We start from the raw sequence: 26,349 nt of genomic DNA on the forward strand, positions 1-26,349 counted from the left end.
GCACTAATAACCATTTTGGTTCTTTAATTCTTTGATTGAATATTTGATGAATGTCCACTCTACCCCTAGACCAGACGCTCCTGACCCCCAGGACTGTGTCTATCTGTGACCTCTTGCCTAATAGAATGATCTCCCACGGTAGGTTCAATACATATGTTAGTGGTCAGAGGCTCTGGGATCACAGTTCTGAGTGTTTTTAGTACTCACTCTTTAATATGTAGACGTGTTTCTGTTTTTTAAAAGTTGGGGATTCTTATGGTAAATAACATGATCCCCAAAGGTCTCCAGGCTCCAAATCACAGGATTTAGACGAATACCTGAGCTAATTTTAATGTTAAAGCCAAATGTCTGCCACCTGGTGTCAGATTAAGACTTAGCATCTTGGCTAATTCTCACAGTGAGTGAATCCCATTACTTTTACTATTTAGTTGTTAAAGTCAATTATATATTTCACGTAAAATTATAATAAGCACCGTTCTGAAGTTACTCCTGACTTGCTACCTATGTATTTGTATTGAACATTGTCGGGTTTTCCCGAGTCTAAAAACTAATTAAGAATTAAAGTCTAATTTTAGTAAATTTTCTCTATACTGCTGACTCTGTAGCATTCAGTTTTATAGAGGAGAGAAATAATAACTTTTATGTGAAACAAAAATAGCCTTAAACATTATCAATATTTTATGAGTTTGTATAAACCTTATTACTGCTGATAGTCTTTCTAATACTTTTGGTCAGAAGGAAGGATAAAAATTCATTTTTAACAAACCTTTGAGTAGCTTACATTGACTGGTTTGGATTAAATGAGAATGCAGGTATTCATGAGGTTCCCTAGAATTAGAGTCAATCCAAGTCCAGAGTTGAGAAATAGGTAAGTAAAGAATGTGTGTTTCTGTTTTGTAAAGACTGAGGTTTAAGTAGGGGAAAGTTCTTTTCCTCCTTACTGCATTCACATCCCTTACTTACCTGAAAGCTGTTCATTTGCAGTGTGCAGGAGACTTTATGGCATAATGTCCTACCTTCTAGACCAACCATAAGACGATATGAGATAAAGTGTACCATTCCAGGAGTTGCAAGGAGTCTTAAATGTTAGAAGGTGGATCTGTTTATTAACCACTTGTAGCATCTGGTGTCAAGATGCCGGAGATCCACCATGATGTCCAACCATTCCATTTATAGCCCCAAGGAGCTGAACTTCTATTGCAGGAGTCAGATAATAATTAAACACATAGTTAGGCAAAATTAGATGTGATTACTTACTGGTCAACATAGAAAACTACCCTGGTGTGTTTGTGGTGGTGGGGGGGGGTAGGGTGAAACCAGATCAGTGAGGAGAGGTTGAAACAAGGGCAAAAGCCTTTTGAGGAGCCCCAAATAGATGCCTCATTGTCCCTGTACCACCCGCTTTGACTTCAGTTACTGAAGGGCCTCCAGGCCCTTGCTCAATGCCTACTTCACTGCACTTTAGACATGTTCCTAACCCAGCTGCATAGCAGAGAAGCGATGAGGTTTAGTGAGTTAGAAGAGAGCTGGGTGCAAGGAGAAGCTGGATCAGGAGAGAAAAGAAGCTGGTAGAGCCAAGCCTTCCAAAATTAGCAAGGGGACAGCTTAGCACTGGCAAGGTAGGGGGGCAGTGGACCCAGACCAAATCACAAGGGCTCAGAGAACATGCCAGTTAGCAGCGGTAGATGTAAGGAGTTTACGTGCCTCTCATTGATAGTTGATAGCACTTGATATTTGGAGTAACGGTCTTGAGTCACCAAGAGGAAATAAAATTATGCTTTGGGCCCTTTACTAAAACAGAGACGAGAGCGCCAGGCACAGGGCCCGCAGCTTTGTCTAAAAGCGTTGGCCCTACTGGGATGTGAGTTCTTTGAAGGCAGGGACTGTATTTCATTCCCACGTGCATCCTGGGAATGTAGCTGAGTGTAGTCTAGAGCAGTGAGTTGTTCAGTAGAGGTTTCTGATTGCGTTAGGGTAAAGAGGATTATTCTCTAGATGAATCTTCACGGAGATGTTAGAATTAGATATGCCCGAAACTAGACGTAGTCTAGAGCAGTGAGTTGTTCAGTAGAGGTTCTCTGATTGCGTTAGGGTAAAGAGGATTATTCTCTAGATGAATCCTCACGGAGATGTTAGAATTAGATATGCCCGAAACTAGACGTGCAGGCAAACTGTACGTTCAGCATCTCTACATCCAGTTCCAACACAGAGAAGTGGTTTAGGCAGCTTCTGTTCTTTTAGTCTCTATTGATATATTTTTAACTATAACAGAACCACAATTTTTTTTTAAAATAGCTGTATGTACCATTCACTTAATGATTTACAGGTTTGTTGTGTGTGTCTGAGCACCTTCTGTGTGCTTGGCCTTGGACTAGATCCTGTGGGTGCAGATTGGTAAAGATTTGTCCCTGCCCCTAAATAATTCTGCAGATAGACAGTATCTCTAAATGTACTAACTATTGTTATGGGTTGAATTGTGTCCCCCAGAAAGAGATGTTGAAGTCCCAACTCCTGGTACCTGTGTGTGCGATCTTATTTGGGAATAGGGTCATTGCTGATGTGATCAAGTGAAGATGAGGTCAGAAGGGTAGACCCTTAATCCATTACGACTGGTGACCTTATACCAGGAGGGAAATTTGGACACAGACCAAAGGGAGAATGCCCTGTGATGACAGAGGTACACAGAGGAGGAGGAAGGGGCTGTGTGAAGGTGGGGGCAGACTGGAGTTACGTTGCACGTTGCTACAAACCAAGGAATGCCCGGGGCCTCCAGCAGCTGGAAGAGGCAGGGAAGGACCCTCTCCCAGTGGCTTTGGAGGGATCAGGGCCCTGCCAACACCTTGATTTTGAATTGCTAGGCTTTAGTACTATGAGACAATGAATTTCTGTTATTATAAGACATCCAGTTTGTGGTACTCTGTTATGGCAGCCCAAGGAAAGGAGTATAACTATAGTCCATTTCTTTATGAATCAGGGTTCTGTGGGGAAATAGATGATCACTCCAATGGGGTAACTGAGGAGAGTTTAAAGAAGGCTCTGTGTACAGAAGCTTGGGCAAGATTAAGAACCTCCAGGGGATGGGGAAGCCTTCTGGGTTTGACAGCAACAAGTTCCCATTGGCACATGTGAGCCCTAAGGGCCAAGAAGAGGGGAGGTTCCTGGAACCCAGGTGGAGCTAGATTTGCAACTGTGAGTATAGGAAAGGGGTGGCCTGATTATAGCCCCAGCCAACCTGCGCCCTTGCAGGGAGGGAGCTGGGGACTTCATAGTCTGACTTTTTCTCCTCCCACGTCCTATCACTTGCTGAGCCTCTCAGTGGTGAAACCTGCCAAGGGTTTAGCCTCTCGACTGGAAAGGGTGGAGAGTAGACTGAAAAGGGAAACTGGAGAATATCCCACACATTGGGGATAAGGAGTATGTGTCATTCAAAGCTGTCTTCTCTATGAGAAGGAAAGAATCTGATGTCTAAGATAGTATTGTTCATACCACTGGTTCCCAACAAATACTGTGATTGCTAACAAAGGCTACCCAGAATTGTTTATTTTGGAGTCCAGGATTCAAGGCAGTGGAATTCATTCAACAAATTCTTATTAAGCACATACTATAGTGCCAGATACCAGACAGCCCCTAGGGAGAAGCACCAAGTAAAAACAGACTGTCCTTACTCTCACAGAACTTAACTTCTAGAACTCAGAGTTCTATTCAAAGAACTTAGTCTAGTAGGCATCAACTATGTGAACAAGGGTTAAAACTCCCACAGGACTCTACTCTCTCATATTACTCAGTGTAATCTTAAGTTACTAACTAAATGCCACTGTTCCTCCTGTGGACTGCAAACTTCATGCAGCCAGTGATGGGATCGCTCATGTTTATTGCCAGGTCCCAACACCTAGCCCAATGCCTGTCTCCTGGCAGATATTTGCTGAATGAATTGATGAATGAAGGGATGAATGAATGACAGAGTGCCTTCATTTGCCAGAGAGGAAATGCTTTTCTTCTATACTTTCAGGTGTGATTGGGGACTGCAAATTAAACTGACCTAAGACAGATTAGCAAGAGGAAGAAACCCAGATTTAATTATGTACTTATACATGAGAATTCTCAAACAAATGTGACTCATGGAGGCTGTTAGAATTTAGGGCTTATATATGATCTTAATAAGAGATGGGAGGAGCAGAAGGTACTTAGAACACACGACTTTTTAGAAGGTTGTGGGAGGAAGACCACTAAGAAAAAGCAGGTGATTGCTTTGGAAAGCTAAGTGGGCTCTTCAGAGAATAGATAGGAGATGTGATAGTTTGGTGACCGTGCGTTTGGGTGTTGACTTCTCATCTTCCAGAAGAGATTAGAGTTGCTCCCAGGGGGAGGAGATTTAGGACAATTGAGTTCTTTTGGGAGGTTATGTTTTTAGGCAGGTAAGGGATTTCAGGAATTCAGATACCGTCAGCTCAAGATAATTTCTGTACCACAGTGGCTTATTCTAGACCCTTTTGTTTTACTATTTAGGAGTTTCTGAAAATTAGTGAGTGGCTTAAAAATATTTAAAATTGGAACAGTCACTACATGAGAAAATATTTGAAAAGATTATTTGAGTGAATCCTTTACAAAGCAAGCATGTTAAAACAAAATAGTCTACAATTTATCTACTTTGTGACTCTAGATTTAATTTTGGGAAGTTTTGAGAGTTCGACTTTTGTTCAGCTTTAGAGATTGAAACCTCTGGTCATTGTTCTCCTAAACTGATTGGCCCATAAGAATATGCACTGAGGTTAAATGAAAGCCTGCATGGGAATATGACTGGATTTGTTATGCACTATAGCCTTTTCACATCTAAGTCAATGATTTAAATCTAGACCAAGAATTTGGTGAAATAGTTTTACTAGTTTAATGTTAAAGCAAAATATCTGCCACTTGGTGTCAGGTTAAGAACCAAAGGGTGTCAGAGGGAGCAGTTATGTGATAGACTTTCTTTTCTTGCTCTTAAAACATTGGCTAGTATTAAATTAGGGATATTAAGTCCTTTAGGCCTCCAAAGTACCATTACTAAACAGAAACCAGCAACTCCTTTGATGACCATATAAGGAAAGTATTTCTAGGAAAAATGTCACAGAATCCATGAACAACTGTGTTGTCTAATAGCCTAAGGATGGGGAGATTTAAGGAGAATGAAAAGCAGCTGACTTAACCATTTTCCCAGAGAAAGTTCCTGCTATTTCTGCATAAAGATGTATGATGTGATCCTTAGAGAGTCTCACTCCAATTATTGTGTCCTCTATCTGAATGAGTAAGTAGAGAATCTAGTTTTTCTACTTGTCAGTGGTATAAAATGCTTTCTTAGCTTAAGAGTAGTTGAGTAGGGTGCCTGGGTGGCTCAGATGGTTAAGCGTCTGCCTTCGGCTCAGGTCATGATCCCAGAGTCCTGGGATTGAGTCCCGCATCGGGCTCCCTGCTCAGCTGCCTGCTTCTCCCTCTGCCTCTCTGTCTGTCTCTTATGAATAAATAAATAAAATCTTTAAAAACAAAAAAAAAGAGTAGTTGAGTAAAATCACTTGTAAAAAAAAAAAAAAAAATTAGGGATGGAAACCAAAGAAAGAAAAGGCGGGTTCAAAAAGCCACTGGTCTGTTTCTCAAAATGTAGTTTGAATTTTAGATTTAAAATGTTTCCTTCCTCCCAGAGGTTGAGTCTCACAAGGAAGAATGGTGTTAATAGCCCCTCATTATTAGATTTTGCTGGAGTTCCTCAGTCAATACAAATATATTAAGCAATAAGAAGACATTTCATAGCCTTGATGTAGGAATTATTCTCAGAAATGCCGGCTTGAGGGTTCACCCATGCTAGGAACATCTAAGTTCCAAGTATGTATGAGGGAAATTGCTTTCCCTCTTGAGATCACAACCATAAATAGACGGCACAGTCAGAAGGGACTGAAGAGTTATGGAACCACAGGGAATTTCTAGACGACAGGGGCAAATGTATTTTTCCTGTCCATGAGAAAAAGCTCTTCAGTGTTTGGCAAGACAATCCATTTGTGCCGGGCTTAAGGTGACAGTTGGCCTGGGACTGGGAGTGCTAAAATCAAGACACTCCCAGGAAAATCAAGACGCTTTGTTCCGGCTAGACTGTCTTACACATTGTGCAACATTTAGCATCCCTGGCTCCTCACCCCCAGTAGTGCCCCCTAGCCATCGTGAGAACCCCAGACACTCCCAGACGTTTCCAGATGCCCCTAGGAGTGGGAACTGTCCCTGGTGTGAACCACTCTGAGTCTAGCCCTTGGTCTTGGGGCACGCTGGTCCTATTGACAGGACTGGTCCTGAAATAAGGTGAATGGTTGCAGGAGGCAATCTTTAGTCTCCAAACAAACAAATAAACAAAAACCCAAATGCAGTTAGTTTAAATACCTTTGGCACAAAAAAAAAAAAAAAAAAAGAGTGGGGATGTGTGGCAGTCTTAATCCAAAGTCCAAGGCATGGGGAAAAAAAAAGAAATTAATTCAGTTTATAAACTTTCAGTGTTCATCCGTTTGTGGCTCTTATTCACAAAGAATTACTGGTTCTCACAGAATTTTCAAATTCATTTGTATAGTCATCTGAGATGTTCAACATTTATGTAATTCAGAAGGGCGGAAGAGGTAATGGACCGCCACCTCACCACCCCGATCCCATCTCTTTGGAAGCAAAGAATCAGTTCCTAATGAGAGTCCATCCTTCAGAAGGGATGAGACCGAAGAAAGATGGGCGGCTCTGACCCAAGAAGATTTAGGATACTGTCAGTAATTGTAAGGGCAGAATATGTTTTGAAAAATCCCTCACTAATTACAGGGCTAGTGTGTTGAACTTCAGTACCTGTTGTCATTATATGTGCAGAATAGAGATGCTAAAGCACAATTTTATTGATTAAAAAAGCTCAGCCTGCTTCTAGTACTTAATGGGGATTTAAAGAGATTATATTGGGTAACCTTGGGTGGAAAGATGTTTTCTTACATTCCAAAACTGGTCAGTGTATTCTTTATTTAACCCGATTGATCCTCCTCATCCTCTCCTTTTAAACATCAGCTTGTGCACAGAGATGTGGCCGGAAGTCATGTTGTCATGACAACAGTTACATGCTGGGAGGAAGGAGTCTTTCAAATGGCCAGTGACTGGGTTTTTAATCACTGATTTATGTTGATAGCAAAATTAAATCGGGATGTAGAATTTGTAATTATGTGTTATTTTGGCTTGATATTTTCACTTCTATTACTGACGTGTAATTTTTGAACGTGTGTTATGATACACAGTTTTTACATTAATGCAATCCATTTCATTTATTTTCTATCTTGCCAGTAATAATATTCTCAAAACACATAGAGTCCCTGCTTAGAACTTTTGATAGTATTTTTGCCTGTATAAGAAATTCTAAACTTAGGAGTGTTGGTTGTACTTAGGGGGGCTTGTGAAGAGTGACTTCTCCTCCCATTCACCTTCATCTCTCAACAGAATCCATTATGGATCCCAAGCATACACAGCAATCCTTGGCTTCAGTCGTGAGGAGCTGAGGGAGATGGATGTCTCATATTGGAAACTATAATACTAAGGAAAAAATATTGCCCTAAATAATTTGTATCTAAAAGGAGGTAGTACAGGGAGGAACAGGTTAACTTTTCAAAATGGGCGATTAGGAAAAATGTGATGGAGGGAGCAACCTTTGAAGTGTTAGTGTGAGGGCAGAGTAGAGAAGGAGGAGATTCCAGTCCAGGGAAGCAGCACAAGCAAAGGCGGGGGATGCAGACCTGTGTGGCATGTTGTGAGACTGGTGAGTGTGCACTTGGCCCGGACTGGAAGGGGCACGAGGGGGTGAGGCGGCGAGGGGGCGGACACCACTGAAGAGGGGGGTGAATGCACTGCCGTGCTAAAGGAAGCCTACTCGATTTGTATAGGAGGAGGGGCAGGGAGTGGTTGAAATGGGGGTTCTCTGGGAAATTGCTAGCTGCAGTGTGACTGGAGGGGACAGTATAGTCGCAGTCACTGATTATGAGCCTTTTTCAAATCCAGGTGAGGCTCTTGAGAGCTTAGCAGGAAGCAGTGCCGTGGAGGTTGAAAAGCAGGGCATGAATCTGAGAGCCTTGTGCTGTTCTGGATCCAAGCCTGAGATGGGTAATTTTGTTGACTGACTAACATGCACGTGGGAGCATGGATTCTGGGGTGGGACTGCCTGTTTTGACTCTCAGTTCACTGTTTCTAGTTGGGACATGAGTCGGTTGCTTCTCCTCTCTATGCATCGTCTACAAACTGGAGTAAGAGAACACCAAGCTGAAAGGGTTCTTGTAGGGAGTAGATGAATCGATAGGCAAAGTGTTTACAAGAGTGGCTGGCACATGGTAAGCACCTCAGTAATGCATTCACGTGGCTTCTGCTGTGGTTGAAACGTGGAAAGATCGCGGAGCATTTGGTCCTTTCTAATAATGTTCTTGAACCATCGTAAGAGAGTCACTTACCTGACTCTCTTCCTCCGCAAATATCTCAGTCCGCCCCTCTAGAAACACTCACTTCCAGTTCATTTGATGGATAGTTGTTGACCATCCGCATGAGCCAGGCACTCTCCTCCGTGCTAGCAGCAGAAAAATGGAAATTCAAGGTCTTGTTGTAAGGGTCTTCAGTAGGTGGCAGTTGGTCCATACAAAAGAGTGTAGGAAAAATAGTCTACCTGGGACAAAGGACCGCATGTGACAGAGAACAAGCAAGAAAGGGGTAATTACTGTGAATACATAATCTCTAAATTGTTAGCGCCATTTTGATTTTAAAAGTACCTCCTGGTAGCGGATACTGAAATCATACATTTGTGTATCTGTATTGATAAATTGTATCAGATTTTTCCAATTATATCTTATTTTAAATAACTTCAGAATGAGCTATAGTAGAAATTTTCCTAATTAGTCAGGTTTCAAAGACTGGACTTGAATTCCTGAAGAGCAGCATTTATCCTAGGGAAGTTTTAGTGTGAGAGCAATGGAAGGCGGCAGGTGCTCAAATTGCTGGCAATTCCTGATCTAGAATTGTAATATTTAATCCTGAACCATTTTTATATCCTTCCAGTCAGGGAGCCACATTTATGTTTTTTCAGGACCTCCCAAATTGAGATTCCAAAGGAATTTTTACAAAAAGGATCCCTCGTGAACCCCTGGCTCACTGGAAACCTCTAGACCAGAGTGTCCATCAGAAATACAGTGTGAGCCACATATGTGATATTAAATATTCTAATAGCCACAGGAAGTAGAAAGAAACAAGTGAAATTAATTTTAATCATGGATTTTATTTAACCCAATGTATCTAAGGTGGTACTCTCATTTCAACATAGAAACCATATAAAAATTATTAATAAAATCTTTTCTAGGGGCGCCTGGGTGGGTCAGTCGGTTCGACTCAGGTCATAATCCCTGGAGTCCTGGGTTTGAGCCCCTCATTGGGCTCCCTGCTCAGTGGGGAGCCTGCTTCTCCCTCTTCCTCTGTCCCTCTCCCCTACTCATGCTCTCTCTCTCTCTCAAATAGATAAAATCTTTAAAAAATAATAAAAATAATAAAGTCTTTTCTATCCTTATTATACCAAGTTGTCCACATCCAGTGTGTGTTTCTCACTGATGGCATATCTCCATGCAGACAAGCTGCGTTGTATGTGCTCAGTAGCCCATGGGGCCAATGGCTTCCATATCGGACCAGCTCAGCTCTGCAGCTTTGGCTTTTCAGAGCCCTGCGTCACTTCCGTAGCTACCGAAACAGTGTCTGTCTCTTTGGTAATTTTTCATTAGTATTTTTATTGTTTAGGAAAAATATGTAAATGTGAGAACGTGAGTTTATTTTGGATCTTGGTTGCAGACAGTTGAGTTAATCATATGCCCTACTTCATAGTGTATTTTCATCACTGGTACATACAAAGTATCTCTCTTATTTTATGCACGTCCTTATTTACTCCCTGTTATTCCCTTCCCTCCCTCCCCTTCTCCACCCATAGGCAATCATCTAATGTGTTTAATGGGTCACTTTTTGTTCAAAAGTATACTTGTGATCTGCTTTGTTACTTTGTGCGTATGTTCGTAATTTTTAAAGGGTATTTTTTTCATGTGCTGTGTTTTAAAAATTTACCCATAAGACTGTGTGTACAGCTAATGCCTAGTTTCTGACTGCCTCATGGTGCCCCATGGTGTGAGTCCAGCACACTTTCCCTTTCCCCTCATAGAGTGATGGGCTCCTAGCATGCCTCCGTGTCCCCAGCACCATAGTTAGTCCCACAGGGAACACCCTCATGCACATCTTCCGATGGGACTGTGTGAGAGAGTATGTAGGATAAACACGTAGTATTGCTGGCTCATAGAGTATGTATTATTTACTTGTTGTGAGAAAAAATTTCTTCTTCATAGAATTTTTATTGATGGATATACTTTTATATAATTTCATTCAGTGAAAAATAGAGGATTGCAGTTATTTGTTGAATCAGACCAGTAAAGCGAATCAAGTTATGGCTTATTTTTTTTTAACAAAGTCAATTCTCACACATAGGTTTCTCAAACAGACCCAGTATCCATGAAAGAGGCCAAGCCTTCCTAGGGTGACCAGTTTGAAATCAGGGCCAAGTACCGGTGTAATCTTTATTTGCAAGTCTTGCTCCATCAGCAGAGCATAATCTATTTTTTAAATGAATTAGTCATTGACGCAGAAAGTGGAAGGAAAAAAGTTATTACCCTGAAAGAAAAACCCCATTGAAAATTGACACAGAAAGTGTGCTTTTGCTTTTAAAAGTAATTTATACTGTTTGTTTCTCCAAAGGGAATTTCAAAAAACAAAAAACAAAACAAACCATAAACACCAGTATTATCTTTCATTCAACTTTTTTCTTCTCCTGACTCCCTGGTTAGGAACTTCCCACTGTAATGTTTTCTAAAGGGAGGGGTCCATGCTCTCAGTTTATTCTTCCAAGCATATCTGCAAAACAGGAAGGCACACAGAGTTTGTTTCTACAAGGAAGGAAGTACAAACAGCTATCTAGGATGAAGATCGCGACATAGTCAGACTCTTGTCCCCAGTGACACCTGCCTGTTTTGTATGCAACAAGGAAGACTTTGACACAGCATTGGATTTGTCTGCCTCCAAAGAATGTTCTTCTCTACGCAATTCTGAGATCTAAGCATCGTTTGTGTGCTCTTAACAGCCTTTAGGTTCTAGTAATTTCTTCTAGATGGAAAGTAGTGGGGAAAGCTGAGGGAAAAGATGCTTAGAACATATCAGTATTCAAGCCTGGATAGACCATCCTTTACAAATGGGCACTACCAACAGACCTAGAAAGAAGGAGCTAACCCAGAACAAAAACTGTATGAATCAGAGTTTTCACAAGTGAGAGCTTAGAATTTGAGACAAAAAAGAAAAAATCCTATTTCTGATGCATGTAAATTTGGAATCCTTCCCAGACAACCTGCAGATGAGAACTTTTAATGCTTCAAGAGCATTTTTCTGGTAGGAAAATAATTTTAGCCTATTGGCTGAACTTTGAGGCCTAGAGGGTTAACCAGTGCATTTGTGGGTGAATAGAAACTAGCTAATAATTATTCTCTTCCTTTTTGGATGTCCTACAAAGTAGAACTCAACTCAGACTCAGCAGGCAGATTGCTCAGTGGTACACGCCCCTACCCCCTCTCCCTCCCACCTTTCTTTCCTTCCTTCCTTTCCTTTCCTACCTCTCCCTCCCTCCCTTCCTTCCTTTCTTCCTCTCCTTTGTCCTCCTCTTTCCAGTAGTTGTCATTCATATAGATTTTATCTATGTAGCTTCTTTTAAAAAAAAAAAAAGATTTTATTTATTCATTTGAAAGAGAGAGGGAGGGGCACCTGGGTGGCTCAGCTGGTTAAGCGACTGCCTTCGGCTCAGGTCATGATCCTGGAGTCCCGGGATCGAGTCCCGCATCGGACTCCCTGCTCGGCAGGGAGTCTGCTTCTCCCTCTGACCCTCCTCCCTCTCATGCTCTCTGTATCTCATTCTCTCTGTCTCAAATAAATAAATAAAATCTTAAAAAAAAAAAAAAGAAAGAAAGAAAGAGAGAGGGAGAAGCAGACTCCCTGCTGAGCAGGGAAGCCTATGTGGGGCTCGATCCCAGGACCTGGAGATCATGACCTGAGCCGAAGGCAAACACTTAACCATCCGAACCACCCAAGTGCCCCTAGGTAGCTTCTTAGTTTCAGAGAATGAGATATGAAAAAAGGGAGCCACTCCCAACTACATTCACTTATTTGCAGAAAATTTACATTGCATACCTACTGTGTGTGAGACATACTTGCGGTAACTTGGTTGGTTAAGATAAAAAAAGGAAGAAGCCTGACCTTTGCTTTGAGGAACTTAGATCTGCTTAGTTTGTGATTAATAGCATCTCTGTGATACCGTTTCTGAACTTTTTGCTCTTGGGGGCCCACGGGTTGAACACCAAATAGCTCTGTATCCTAATCTTTGCAGACAGGAAGTGCTTCTAAACTTCGAGCACTTATGTATTATTGAGATCTTTGAGAATAATTGTTCCATTTCCTTGTCCTTTCCTGGAATTTTGGCTCAGTTACCTAATATTGTTCTATGCTAGATTCTATTTAGAGAAGCATAAAGAAATGACACTTTCTACACGTGCATCCCGGGCAGATGGCATCCACAAATACCCCTGCCTCTTTTCTGCCAGTAGCCTCAGCATCTTGGAAAAACTCAGAGCTCTGCACATCATCACCCGTTCATTGCTGGAAAAGAAGAATGAAGCTCTCACACAGGTGTGGAGCCGCTAATTGGTTTTGCCATTTTGTTTTCCACTGGAGAATCTTTGCTTTTCTCTCCTGACCTAGATTTGAAAGGGGCGGGTGGGGACATGGTTCAGATCAAAGAATTCAAGCCTTGAATCCAGCAAATGGCTTGATGTTGCTTGTGGTTGGTTACAGCCTGGTAGATACTTCGTGAGGTTTGTAAAAAACGAGGCCCAGGCGCCCCAGCATTTGGTATTTTTGACAAGAGTCAGAGAGGTTTGTAAAAAACGAGGCCCAACACAGTTCGTGCATTTTTTAAAAAGTTTTATTTATTTATTTGAGAGAGAGAGAGAAAGCACAAACAGGGGGAGGGGCAGAGGGAGAGGGAGAGAATCCTCAGGCAGACTCTCCACTGAGCGCAGAGCCTGACGCGGGGCTTAGTCCCAGGACCCTGAGATCATGACCTGAGCTGAAAGCAGACGCCTAAGGACTGAGCCAACCAGGCGCCCCAAGTAAGATTCTTTTCTTCCTGAATATTTACTGCTGTGTTATTTCATCCTCTAGTCAAAAGCTAAGCTTCCATTAGTCAAAAGGAATGCTGTAGTTGCACTGTAGGTTTCGAAGACTGTAATTTTTTCTGGTACAGAATATAGAAGAAGAGTATATATTCTTATTCTAATATATTTATTATTCTAATAAAAAATAGCTCTTACCCTGGTCCTTTTCATTGTTTTTTTAAAAGGTAATCTCAGGAAAACATTTTTCGCTGAACTCCTCTACCCCATCCATAGTCTAGAAATCCTATTTTACATCAAATATTAAAGTTTGTCCAATAACCACCCTGGCAGATGGAGCAGATTAGTTCAGTTATGCTAATAATATTTTTTTCTATGGGGGGCAGAGGAGTAGAGGGAGAGGGAGAGAGAGAATCTTAAGATGGCTCCATGCCTAGCACCCTGATGCAGGGCTCAAACTCACTGAGTTCTGAGATCATGACTCTGAGATCATGACCTGAGCTGACATCAAGAGCCAGACACTTAACCAACCAAGACACCCAGGCTCCTCTATGTTGATATTTTTAAGGGTACTTAACCTTTAAAAATGCACTTAACAAATAGAAGGTTCCCAGACAAAAATACACAGAGATTTCTCCACAGTCAACGAGGTTTCCCAACCTCATCAAGTTAGTTCACATGGTTGAAATCTATTTCTTCACCTGTAAAATGGGAATAAGATCTCTTCTACCTGTGATGCAGGATTTTGTGTTATCAAATGGGTTTGGATTAGTTACAGCACTTTGAAAGTCCTCTTTTTGTTCGTGTATCAGAAACAAAATATATACATTTAATCTACAGGAATATAGCTCTGTGTCTCCCACAGGTAGATTTTGATTTTGGAAAAGCTATCATCCATTTACTCTTTTAATGCACTGATAAAAGACCAAATTATAACTTGTATAATACTCTATTTCCTGGATTCTCCGTAATCATCTTTTGTTCTAATATTTAACATAGATGAGAAGTCAAGTCCTAGTATGCCATCATTTAGAATAATAATGAGCTTGAAGTTAGTCAAGGCAACCCCTAGAATAGCTTCCACCTTGTCCTCTTTGCTACTGTGTATGTGCCTGAGGAAGTGCATTGAAGACCCTGACAAAATAATGGGGGGGAAATGGGCTCTATTTAATATACTTTCAAAGCTGTCTACCTTGAAGGAGTATGGTGCCAGTAGTAATTCTATCCGTCTAATTGTTTGGAAGCCAAAGAAAGATTCCTGCCTGCATGGTATTTTGTCTTCTCTTCTCCAAATGCTCGCTGTGAAATAGTAATCAGATAAGAAAGTTTGTGGTTGGGTTGACTGAGGATTTGGCTGCTAGACACATTCTCTGAATAATATTGTGCCAGTTACCCTCTGCTTAATTTCCATATAATCATAGATCTTTCTAGAACACTGTGTTTAGGATTAAGCACTGAATACCCAAACATCAAAGCAAAGGGTATTAGGTCTGATTTGTTGATCTTCTTGCCAAACGTAATAATCCCATCTGGTATTGAATAAGATGTATTGTTGCTATTCAGGAGGTGAGTGGTATACTCAGACAACTGGAGAAAAAACTAATAAACCTGCCTAGCAATTTTATATTAAATATGTTGTGATCTTTACTTTTTAAAATTATCAAAAAATTGGGGCACCTGGCTGGCTTAGTTGGAAGAGTATATGACTCTTGATCTCAGGGTCGTGGGTTTAAACCCCATGTTGGGCATAGAGATTATTAAAAAAAAAATCAACTTTAAAAAAAATAAAAAATAAATAAAATTATCAAAAAAATTGCTGATTTCAAGAGCATGCCTACCTGCATTCATTCTCCATTCATCATTGTGATTAGACTTTTGGATTTTGGAGATGTGTTGTTTCAATATACATTTTTCCCAGCTCTTCTTAGAAAAATAAAATTGAGGTTACTGAAATAGTCTGTAGCTTTCTTAAAGTAAAATATGAGTCTCCACTCTTTTTTTGGGGGGGGTGGCCATTAAGCCTATGGTTTCTCAGAGGTGTTTATAAATTGTGCTACTTTGTACTTTGCATACACTTTAAAAGGAAATCGTGTTCTTAGGTTATATTTCATATCATCTTAAGATTTTAATATCTCCTTTCATGACTTGTAGGAAAGTACATGTTTTATTGTATGTTTGGGTATTTAGAATGAGACCTGATGATGATATTTAAAATAGTCTTTAGCCAAGTCATATGATTAACCTCCGTGACATGTAGGTTTGTACAGATGAGTGTATATTTACAAATACCAGTTTTTCTTCCAGAAAATTTGTAGCTACTTACATCTTATGCCTTTTAGCTTTTAAATTTGCCTTGCAGAGTCCCTGACTCAGGTATTGTGTTTTGGTTTGGGGTAACAGTCTGTGAACAGAGAAGCCTAGTTTCCTTTTATCCTCCACCCACAGTCCTATATACATACTTTCCTGAGGACATGAAGTAGAATAGAAGCAGTCCCAAAAGAAGGATGTCTTCACTAATAAAGCACACTTAACAAGCTCTTTGGGTCTGATTTCACTTCTGCTTCTTTAATGGCTCCGCTCCCTGACGGCCACATGCTAATTAAAGAGGTGCCACATACTCAAACCAGCGGGTTCTTAGGTGATACATTGTTCTCCTGTGATACATTGTTTCTAAATTGATATGTGGTGGCTGGTTTGATCAGCTAGATGATTTAATAAAACAGTCTTTTTAGTAAAAACCCCATTTTATTGCTGCAGACTCGGAAATCTTAGTTCCCTTTTAAATGAACTGTGGTTGATGCCATTTCGAAAACTGTTTTGTACGGCAGGGTATTTTCCCCCCAAAGCCACATTTGAATGAAGCGATGGAGAGCTAGTAACCAACATTGGCTGAGTGATTACTCTGTGCCCAACTTTGTGCTGGGTGCTGTGTTCCACATCAGCCCTGTGGGGTAAGAGCTGTTACCGGCCCTTTTGTACTGTGAGCAGGCAGGCCATTAGAAATGAAGCTGTTTGTCACAAGTCACACAGCCAGTCAGCGTGGAGCCGAGGTTCACGGCTGCTGGCTAACTCCAGCTCGCCTGTCTGAGATGGTAACCTAGCTCTGAAACAATTTTAGTAGACTGAGCCCAGCAAAGACCCTGTCTCCAGTGAGTTTAAATTGAGAAATTGCGTGCTGATCTTACACCAAAATACTTGATAAAAATATACAAAGCATGTAATGTTGCAAGGCCCAAATTTTAAGGACTATTTAAATAGTGAGTTCTTGGAATATTTACTCAAGAATCTTTAACAGAAGAATCCTCAGCTACGAATAGCTTCCTATTTCAAGGACACTCCAAAATTTTAATATTAATATTTTAAAAGGAAAATATGAGACAAAGTACGAGGAAATGAATGCTCCTAAAATTGGTAAGAATTTTATTGTAACTCTTAAAAGAATGCTATGTGGAAAGTGCAAATTAAATACAATGTAGAATTTTTCTAAGGCTGTGATAGACATTTCAGGGTCCCAGATATTATGCCTTGCAAATAAATACCAAGAAACAGAAGAGGCCCTGAAACTTTTGGGCAAGCTTCCTTCCGCTCCCCCCCCCCTCCACCGTCGGGCAGACTGGTGGGTCAGACCTCTGAGAGCTCACATATTTGGGACATTTTGGGATTTGTTCCCTTGTTTCCATAGTCATTGTTTTCTGGGCCCTTTGGCTGAGGACAGTTTCACACCATATTCTAAGCAGCCTCCGTATGCTGCTTGGAACCCCCAGCAAATCTATAATAAATTATCTAGTCCTAGAGTCCTGGCTCCATGCTGTTGTTTCCAGAATTTGGTGATGAAGCTGTAGGGAATCGAGTCATGCTTCTTCTATTCTGACAAGGAAGTTCTGGGTCCAGAAAAAAATAAAGAGACTAAGTAGTGAGAGAGACAGAGAGAGAAGAAGAGAGGCAAAAGATGCTGACCACCAGGTGATCAAAAGGAATTTTAAAGTTAAACTCAGGGGCGCCTGGGTAGCTCAGTCGGTTAAGCGTCTGCCTTCGGCTCAGGTCATGATCCCAGGGTCCTGGGATGGAGCCCCATATTGGGCTCCCTGCTCATTGGGAAGCATGCTTCTCCTTCTCCCTCTGCCTGCCACTTCCCCTGCTTGTGTTCTCTCTCTCTCTCAAATAAATAAATAAAATCTTAAAAAGCAAAGTTAAACTCAAATACAGGTGTCCCCCACTTTTCAAAAGTTTGTGCTATGCCACGTTGCTTTTTCAAAACACCTACATTAGTACCTGTTGGCGCTAAGCAAAAGAAATCAAAGAGGATTTCACTTCTATTTAAAAAGGTGAAAAGTGTTCAGCATTTGTTTTGCGATGAGCTGTTACAGAGGCGTGTGCATCCCCAGCAGTGAGAGTGGCCCCATCAAGCTCCTTCCCGGGGACCTACACTCAGCAACTTAACCTCAACTGGCCATAGCTTTGAACTGTGTCTGTGAGTGTCCGTGCTTTATCTCGATTTATTTTGTGCATCTGTTAGCAAGATGTGTCCTGAGGTTTCAGAAAAGCCTAAGAGCGGTATAAATTAATGGTGGGGGCTCCTGGGTGGCTCAGTCAGTTAAGCATCTGCCTTCGGCTCAGGTTATGATCTCAGGGTCCTGGGATCAAGTCCCGCGTGGGGCTCCTTGCTCAGTGGGGAGTCTGCTTCTCCCTCTTCCTCTACCCCCTGGTTGTGTTCTCTCACTCTCTCAAATGAATTAAAAAAAAAAATTAATGGTAATTGCTTCTTAGCTTTATGCCATTTTGGCTTATGAAATGTTTCATCAACTTTTGAAACCTGTACTTTGTATTAAAGCATCTGGCTCCTTCAGGAATAATATTGTTCAAGAGATTAGATAGGAGCAGTTGCAACTAAGACTTTGGAAGAAAGAGTTTTTTCTTCTCCCAAGAATGGAAGCATTGTGCAGAATACTCTTGATTTGATTTGATTTTTTTTTTTTTTAAGAGAGAGGTTGAGGGGGATTGCAGAGAGAATCTTAAGAATCGGATGTGGGGCTCGATCTCACAACCCTGAGATCATGACCTGAGCCGAAACCAGGAGTCAGACGCTTAACCGACTGAGCCACCCAGGTGCCCCTCTTTTGAAAAGTTTTAAAAACACAGATCACACAAGACCTTCAAGAGTTCCTTCAAACAGAGGGTAAATCCCTAGCCCGGGGGCCTTGAATCTTATCCTAGACCACTCAACCCTCACTCGAGTGACTTTCTGGTTGTGATGACATGACAGGTTCTTTCCTGCCACACGGGACTTGCATTGTATTCCCTCTGCCGGGAATGCTGTTCTCTTGTCTCTTCACAAGCCTGGCCCCTTGTAGTTTAGGGATACATTGTTCCTCAGAGACCTTCCCAGACTGTCCTGTCCAAATAGCCCACCCCATCCCCAGACATGATTGATCGTATTACCCACTGATTCCTGACCATATACCCAGCTTCTGGAATAGTACTTTGGCATTTATAGGAGGCCCTCAATATGAAAAGTGTGTGAATAAGTGGATGAATGAATGACCAAATGAATACATATTCACATTTTTTATTTTGTGGAACCAGTAGTTAGATGGAGTCTGATCGGAAAGCATTACTACCTTTTCTGTTTTCCTAGGCCAATGGTTCTTAAAAGCATGGTCCCAAACCAGCAGCACAGACTCAGCATCACCTGGAAATTGTTGGAAATGCAGTTTCTTAGGCCCTACCCCAGACCTGCTGAGCCAAAAACTCTGGGGGTGGTACCCAGTGATGGCTTCTAGCAGGTTCTCCAAGTGACTCTGATGCTTGAGAACCACTGCCCCTGGTCACTGGTGCAGGACTGGATCCATCTGATGACCCCATGTATCCCCAGCCCTAAAACAATGCCTGGCGCAGAGTAGACGGGAAATATTTGTTGGATGAATTACTCTATCTCCTCTTTCCTCATGACCCCCTCACCCCATGCCTTGCACATGGAGGGCACTGGGTATGCAATGGTTGAGGGAAGGGAGTGAATGCCATTCTGAGGACCCCAGGGAAGCCTTTTGTGCTTTGCACTGCAGATCTTGCCAAATTTAGAATCTCAGCTCATCCATTCCTCCTTCCTGTGGCCTCTGGAGCAGCAGAGGAAATTTCCAGCTGCTGCTAGATGCTAATTTGTTCTCATTTGACCCTTGGGTGCCTGCAAGTTAGTGCAGGGGAAAAGATAATTGGAGGTGGGCTTACCTCACAGCTCCGCTGGGAAGGGGGAAGGGGAGTGGGGAATGGGCCCCTATGAAGACGGAGACGAAGACAAGGCCAAAGTGCAGCCAGGCCCACAGCTCTGGCGCCTGAGGTGACTGGAAGGGGCGGGTCTTTGCTGCTCACAGATGGGCTCCTTGTTCCCACGCCAAGTATTGCTCTTGGCCCAGGAGGCTCTCAGCACAAGAGGGACTTTCTGGGGCTCTCAGCCTTGCTATTTTTATACTCTGACTTCCAGGCCCTGCTTCCAGAACAACACCACAAACGATGAAGGGCCATAGAGCCACTTTGAAAGGACACCCCTCCTGCCGGACCATCCTGTCAGCTTGGGACAGTGTCTTCGGCCAGATGCAGTGAGACAGATTGGAGACCATGTTAGGTGCAAGATCCTGTAGGGAGGGAAGGAGGGACAACTAGGTGGGATCTTAGTGTCTGCAGGGTGCCTGAGGTTGGAATTTGATCCTGAGGCTTCTGCTGGAGAGGGGCTGCATATCTGTGGGCCAGCGCAAGTGGTTGCCTGGATTACTGAAAGCAGAATTCAGGAGGGAGGCCCAGAAAGGAGAGTCCTATGGAAAGCCTACACTGGCAGGGCCCTTCTGTGGACTGACCCAGACACAGGGGTAGTTCAGGGCTCAGGCCCAGTCCCCTGGGGCACATCTTTGTGCTCTTGCTTAGTAACTGTTTGCCCTTGGGCAGGTCTGCAGACTGGTATCAGAGCCCCAGACTTACAGCCATTGTGTTCTTTGGTTTTTACCACTATTTATTCACTTTCTCAATTCCCCCAAGTTGTCCATATTGATTTTTCTCAGGTGTCTGAAAAAGTAACAGCCATGTAAACATGGGCACATAGTCTCCCCCCTTGGCTTTAAACCAAACAGCTGTCCTCCCTGAGCCTTAGAAAGGGGATGACGTTACTGTGTTCTTCATAAGGTAGCTGTGGACCCTCCACGGGCCCCTGCGGTAAAGAAGTAATAAAGGATCTGGGTGTCAGGACCCTTGTTACTTTTTCTGTTGACAGCAGTATTGTTACTCGCTCTTAGAAACTCCTGGCAGCGAATAGCACTTGGGTTTCAGCCTTGAAAGGCCTGGATTCTTGTCCTGGCTTGCTAATGTTCCCTCCCTCGCTTTCTAGCTGCCATTGATACGAACATTAAATGCGGTAACGTATGTGAAGATGTGCTTTACTTTACGGGTAGGGGACTTTTTTTTGTAATAAAGGCCCTAGACCCACAGTGGGAGAAAATATTCAGGAATCATACAAAAACAAGATAACTTATTTATTTGGGGTTGGTTTGTGTTTGAGAGAAACCTAGGAAAAATTTAGCAAATCGTTTATATATATATATACTGCAAATATATATATATACACACATAATGTATATATAGAGAGAGAGGGTGCATGAGCAGGGGAGAGGAAAGAAGGAGAGGGAGAAGCGGACACCGTGCTGAGCAAGGAGCCCGATGTGGGACTCGATCCCAGGACCCTGAGATCATGACTTGAGCCGAAGGCAGATGCTTAACTGACTGAGCCACCCAGCCACCCCGCTAATCTGCTTTAAAGGAGATGACAGGGAGACATGAATCTTTACTTTTAAAATTAAATTTAAATGAATCTTTACTTTTTTACATGAATCTTTACTTTTAAAATTAAAATTATGAAATATTTATTTTTTTATTTGTACATTGAGAGACAGACAGACATTTGAAGAAAGAGAAGGTATTGGCAGAGCCACGGTCAGCCAGGGAAGAAGCCCAGCAAGGCATGGTGGATAGAATCTGGTCTTACCTGACCTGCTCAGGTCCTCAAAGCCCAGCCCTGCTAAGGGAGTCTGGTGGACCTTCTTCTCCAGAGTAAGAGTCACCTTAAAATTATCTTCTTTTATCTTTATTCTTTGAACCGTGACGATCACATAATCGCATAAATTCTGTAATGAGCATTTTCCTTTGGACATACGAAAATCTTTTTTTATAGTGTGTTTAGTGAACTTAATATATTGTTGGCTTTGGAGACCTATGATATATAATAATAGCAGTAACAGTGAATATTTTTTAAAATATTTTTGAATGTTTTTTAAAAGATTTATTTGAGAGAGCTAGTGGGGGGGCAGAGGGAGAGGGAGGGCGAGAATCTCAAGGAGACTCCCCACTGAACACAGAGCCCGACACGGGGCTCAATCCCATGGCCCTGAGATCATGACCCGAGCCGAAACCAAGAGTCGGACACTCAAATAACTGAGCCGCGCAGGCACCCCTAACAGCAGACATTTATGTGGTAAATGTGCCTATTATATGTCAACCTTTATTCTGAGTGTTTTGCACAATACTCGGTGATGTAGAGTGATAGCGTTTTGGTCCCTGTTTTACAGATAAGCATCTGAATTCAGCCCAAAGAGATTGAGTAACTTGTCGGAGGTCATTCAGACCATGAGTGGCTGAGCCAGAATACCAAGGCCCCGTGCAGAGTTCACACTTGGTTGCCATGCCAGGCTGCATAATGCCATATTTAGAGTCTTTACTGACTCCCCTCATGTCTAGTTTTACTGGAGTATTTAAAAATACTCTTCAGGCTTTCTAGAGACTTCTCCATCTTAACTCTCCTATAATCTTTCCTTAAGTAACCCCCTCCCCACCAACAGTTGGTCTGCGTTCCAGTCTTGAGGTTGGGTAACTGGGATGAAATCCTGTGGCTTGCTTCCTGCTGTCTAATGCTGACTGGATCTTCCTAAGGTTACTGTTCCACAGTGACTCACCCAAAAAGGAAAGTTCTCCAGGATGGAGGTCTTTTAGGATATTCCCGCTGAAAACTAGGAATACCATGACTTCAGAACTCGAGGCAGATCTGTCAAGAAGGGGTACATGACATACAACTCAGTGTGAGAAAACTGCTGAGGACCAGAAGGGCAATGAAACCATCACACATCATTTCCTTTCTGCAATGTCAGCTCCTTTGTCATCAGCAAACCTTCACTAAGTAATATTCTGAGAATCAAAAGGGGTTGGAACTTTCTCCTCTTATCACCTGATATTTATAGGTTTTTTTTCCTCTGTTGATTGAGTCTGCATGCCCTTCTTCATGCCATATGCACTGTGGTACTCATACGAGGGCAACCATTTTAAGCCGCTTTGCAATATTTTGAATAATCTTTTGACAGAAGTGGCTTCTTGGGATTTAGATGTCTTGGCTCCACTGTACTTTGGCGTTAGCTATGGTTTCAGACTTAATTTTAAACAATAAGAAGAAGAAGAAACCTGATCCCTGTTTTCAAGGAAAATCATGCATACAACACCAGTATTGGAAACAGATAAAAATGGTGCTGCTGTGGTCAGAAGGGTCTGGAGGGGCCTGGAATTCCACCCCTCTGCTCCACTGTCTTCCTCCCAATGTGGTAACAGTTGAAAAACTACGGACCTGTTGAATAAGGTCCAAAGTGCTTATTTAAATGTATACATAATTTTATGTAGGAAAACAAAGGAAATTGGGGCTATTTCGGTTAAACAAAATAAACTGTAATGAGGCTGAAGGCCTATTTCTTACTATTCCCTGTGGAACCTATCAATAAAAAAAGAACCAAAATCTCAACTCAGAGTCTCTTGGCCACCAGCCCAGGACTCTTTCCAGTTTGTCATATTATGTTTCCTTTTATCCATAAGAACATTCACATACACCATCAAAGGGAAGTAGACATTGCTATTCCTGGGGGTTGTGAAATTGCTCTGTTTTGTGAAACTGCACAGAACTGATTTCTTCAGAATTCTTCTTTCGCTAAGATCCATCATTCAAAGACGTCATTCATTCATTCATTCATTCATTCATTCATTCATTCATTCCTTCCTCCTTGTTTATTTATCCTTCCTTCCTTCCTTCCTTCCTTCCTTCCTTCCTTCCATCCATCCACCACTCATCTAATGATGTACAAGACAGATATGATGTCTCTGCCCTCACAGGGCTTACATCCCTTAAAACCCAGTGTGGGATGATGCAGAAGGGATTCTGTAAATGTTTCTGGAACTGTTAATAATACTGTAGAATTGCCGACCTTACTTTCTCCATCATAATCATATCACCATTATCAGTTTTTAGCAATGGAATAAATCCCCTTTTAATTTTTATTCCAACAAAATCTCAGCAGAGATCTTGGTTTCTGTCCTTGGTCTGACATGATTCCATATTCTGATACCTGCTCATGTCCCAGCTGTAGAGACAACTAGGATAAAGGTATAAAACTCAGGCCCTCGGACCTCAAAAACCACAGAAATGGTAACTAGCATCCTTTTTATGTCCTTTCAAGTCCCAAAGCGTGGTTCTGTAAGCCACTAGAATGGGACAAGGAAATACCCTTGGTAGGATTTTCTCCATCTTAATCCAGACATCCATGTATTTTATTTTTCCTGTCCCAGTTGAGATGCAAAAGACCAAAACAACCCCTCCACCCCCTAAAAAGGAGACAGGACAAAGGAGTGTATACATGTTTGTTTCGAGTAGTTTCTGAAAATTTGGGGTAAGTTGAAATTATTTAATTATGCTTAATTTCCTGTGGGGGGAGGTGAAATTTCCATCATAATTTGAGACAAGTGGCAGTTTGCCTCTGGCAGATTTAAATGAGAAAAGTGAATGCTGGGATGCCAAACACGCGCATGAATGCACATCTGTGCCCTTAGTCTTAATCAGCCTCTTTGTTTGGTTCCTTTTCTCCTTGTTGCCCCTGTAACAGTGGCAGTGACCCCTGCCCACGTGATGCAGTGACATTTGCACAGAGCAAGGCCCACGTGCTTCTCTCTTGAATCACTGTGATGCATTCCCCCCCCCCCCCCCCCCGTTCTTGCAAATAGCTCCGCGGGAAAGGGCCTGATCCGTAGAAAAAAGTGATCCCCTGACTGAAACACAGGTTTCTTAAGTTTTACTGCCTACGTGCATCTGTTGATACAGCTGCCTGTGATTTCCCCATTGTGCCTCTGTCTCTGTGGATTTCCTCCTCTACATCCTTCTCTCTCCTCTTTCCTCAGGCACTGCAACTCATCTCATATTCAACTGAAAGAAGGCCAAAATGAGATTCTGAAAAGCAAATCAGTATCCAGTAAACTGATAAAATATTGATACAGGCCAGGGACTGCTGAAATTGCTCAGCACATGTATTTTATTCTCCCCGCCCCCCCCAATATTTAAAACATCATTTTTTTAAAATTTGAACACCTTCGGACTTTGCACCTGCTTTCGTTTGCCACAATCCCCACCATTCTCTGTTGTATTCCACACCCACCCTCCTTCATGAATTTATGTTACCAGTCTTGAATTCCAAGGCTTTTCTGGTCTGCCTTCCTTAGGAATCTTCTGTGTACAATTTAGAATTCTAGAGTATTACAAAAGACATCACTGCTTTGTAGATGTTTACAGTCAAATGGGAGGAGTTGTGAAAGCAAAGGGAAGAAGATATAAATACAGTACTCATTTACAGGGAGTGGTTTAAAAAAATGAGAGTTATACTCATTGCTGAGAATGGTATAAGATGCCAACAGGTAAGTCTTACTGATTTGTAAAGGAGTCAGTAGATTTTGTGTGTAACCTTGCAAATTTTGCTTGGGTAGTTGATTTTGGCTAATGGAGCTTTAGCTTGTTCATCGTGTTCTTGAACCTGTAAGATGACGTGATCATGGGTCCTTTATGTCTGTATTCTCAAGTGTCAGTCTTCCTTTCCAGTTCTCTTATTTCTTTCCATATTGTCCCCTTTACCATACTTTGTGTCCACAGGATGGCGTTAGTTCTCAGTAGTGCTACAGATATATCTGCCTATGGAATTCTCCGGACTGTTAGTGCCAAAAATGGAACACTTTAATTGTTTCCTCTTTTAAGAAAACCCTCTTGTTTTCCATTTCCCAGCAGATATATGGAGTGATCACTCCTTTCAGACTGATCCAGATTTGCCGCCTGGCTGGAAGAGAATCAACGACATCGCTGGGACCTATTATTGGCACATACCCACAGGGACGACTCAGTGGGAACGCCCCATCTCCATCCCAGCTGATCTTCATGGTTCTAGGAAAGGGTCACTTAGTTCTATAACGCCATCTCCCACCCCAGAGCACGAGGTAAAATGGAGTATCTTTTTAACAGCTTAGTAGAGTGGATGTGACTTGTGATTTCTCTTTAGACTTGTTGCTTCTGCCCCAACAGGTCATCAAGGTAAGTTTTTTGATGATCATGCATGATGCATTTGAAACCCAAAAATGTTTCCTCTTAGTGTAAATAGCGTTAATACCATCGTTCAGGGGTGTTTTCATTTTTTCGTGGCTTTTGGTCTCTTGAAAACCGCATTCTAGGTATAGAAAGTAAGGGAGGCTGATTAATGAGAAGTGGTTAAGATTCCCTGGGGCTCACTGAACCGATATTTTACTCTGCAGGTGCCCTCGCATGGTGCTGCTCCATAAAATATTTACACACAGAAGAATGTCTCTTGGCCATAAGTGTTATAATTACTGCATCTCTTATTAGCCTTGGGTCCATTTGACTGCATGGAGGGGATGTCTGCAAGAATAACCCTTGAGAGCCCTTCAGTGCGTTATTTCTATATATTTTTTAAAGGATCTGTTTATTTCGCAGAAGTGACATGATTTTAGACATAAATAGCAGCATAAATTTCTGCTATCCCCAAGGAGGAAATGTGATGTTTAAACAAAGAATTGAGGCATGAAAAAAAATTCCACTGTGGTATTTATTAGTACAGAGATTCTTGCGGCGAACCTTTGTGAATCCCGACAACAAAATATTCAAGAGTGTGGCCGTTGGAAAAGGTCACAATTAAGCGATGGCTTTTTCCAGAAAAGTAGTTGGAATGCTAACACAGGCACATCTGCCTAT

The 26,349-nt window shown here is 42.0% G+C and overlaps 1 protein-coding gene across 16 annotated transcripts in view; it reads left to right on the forward strand.

Annotated features, from left to right (window-relative positions):
* APBB2 (amyloid beta precursor protein binding family B member 2) overlaps nt 1–26,349 on the forward strand; it is a 363,075-nt gene that overhangs the window by 221,324 nt on the left and 115,402 nt on the right. For 14 of the 16 annotated variants that reach the window (XM_035005075.1, XM_035005076.1, XM_035005080.1 and 11 more), the window contains one exon: nt 25,372–25,580. In XM_035005075.1, coding sequence (XP_034860966.1) covers nt 25,372–25,580 — 209 coding nt within the window. The remainder of the gene's footprint in view (nt 1–25,371; nt 25,581–26,349) is intronic. The other 2 variants (XM_035005081.1, XM_035005083.1) reach the window with 1 other exon arrangement.

Source organism: Mirounga leonina, unplaced genomic scaffold (genome assembly GCF_011800145.1).
Source record: "Mirounga leonina isolate KUSES-001 unplaced genomic scaffold, KU_Mleo_1.0 Mir_129, whole genome shotgun sequence".
Taxonomy (NCBI): Eukaryota; Metazoa; Chordata; class Mammalia; order Carnivora; family Phocidae; genus Mirounga; species Mirounga leonina.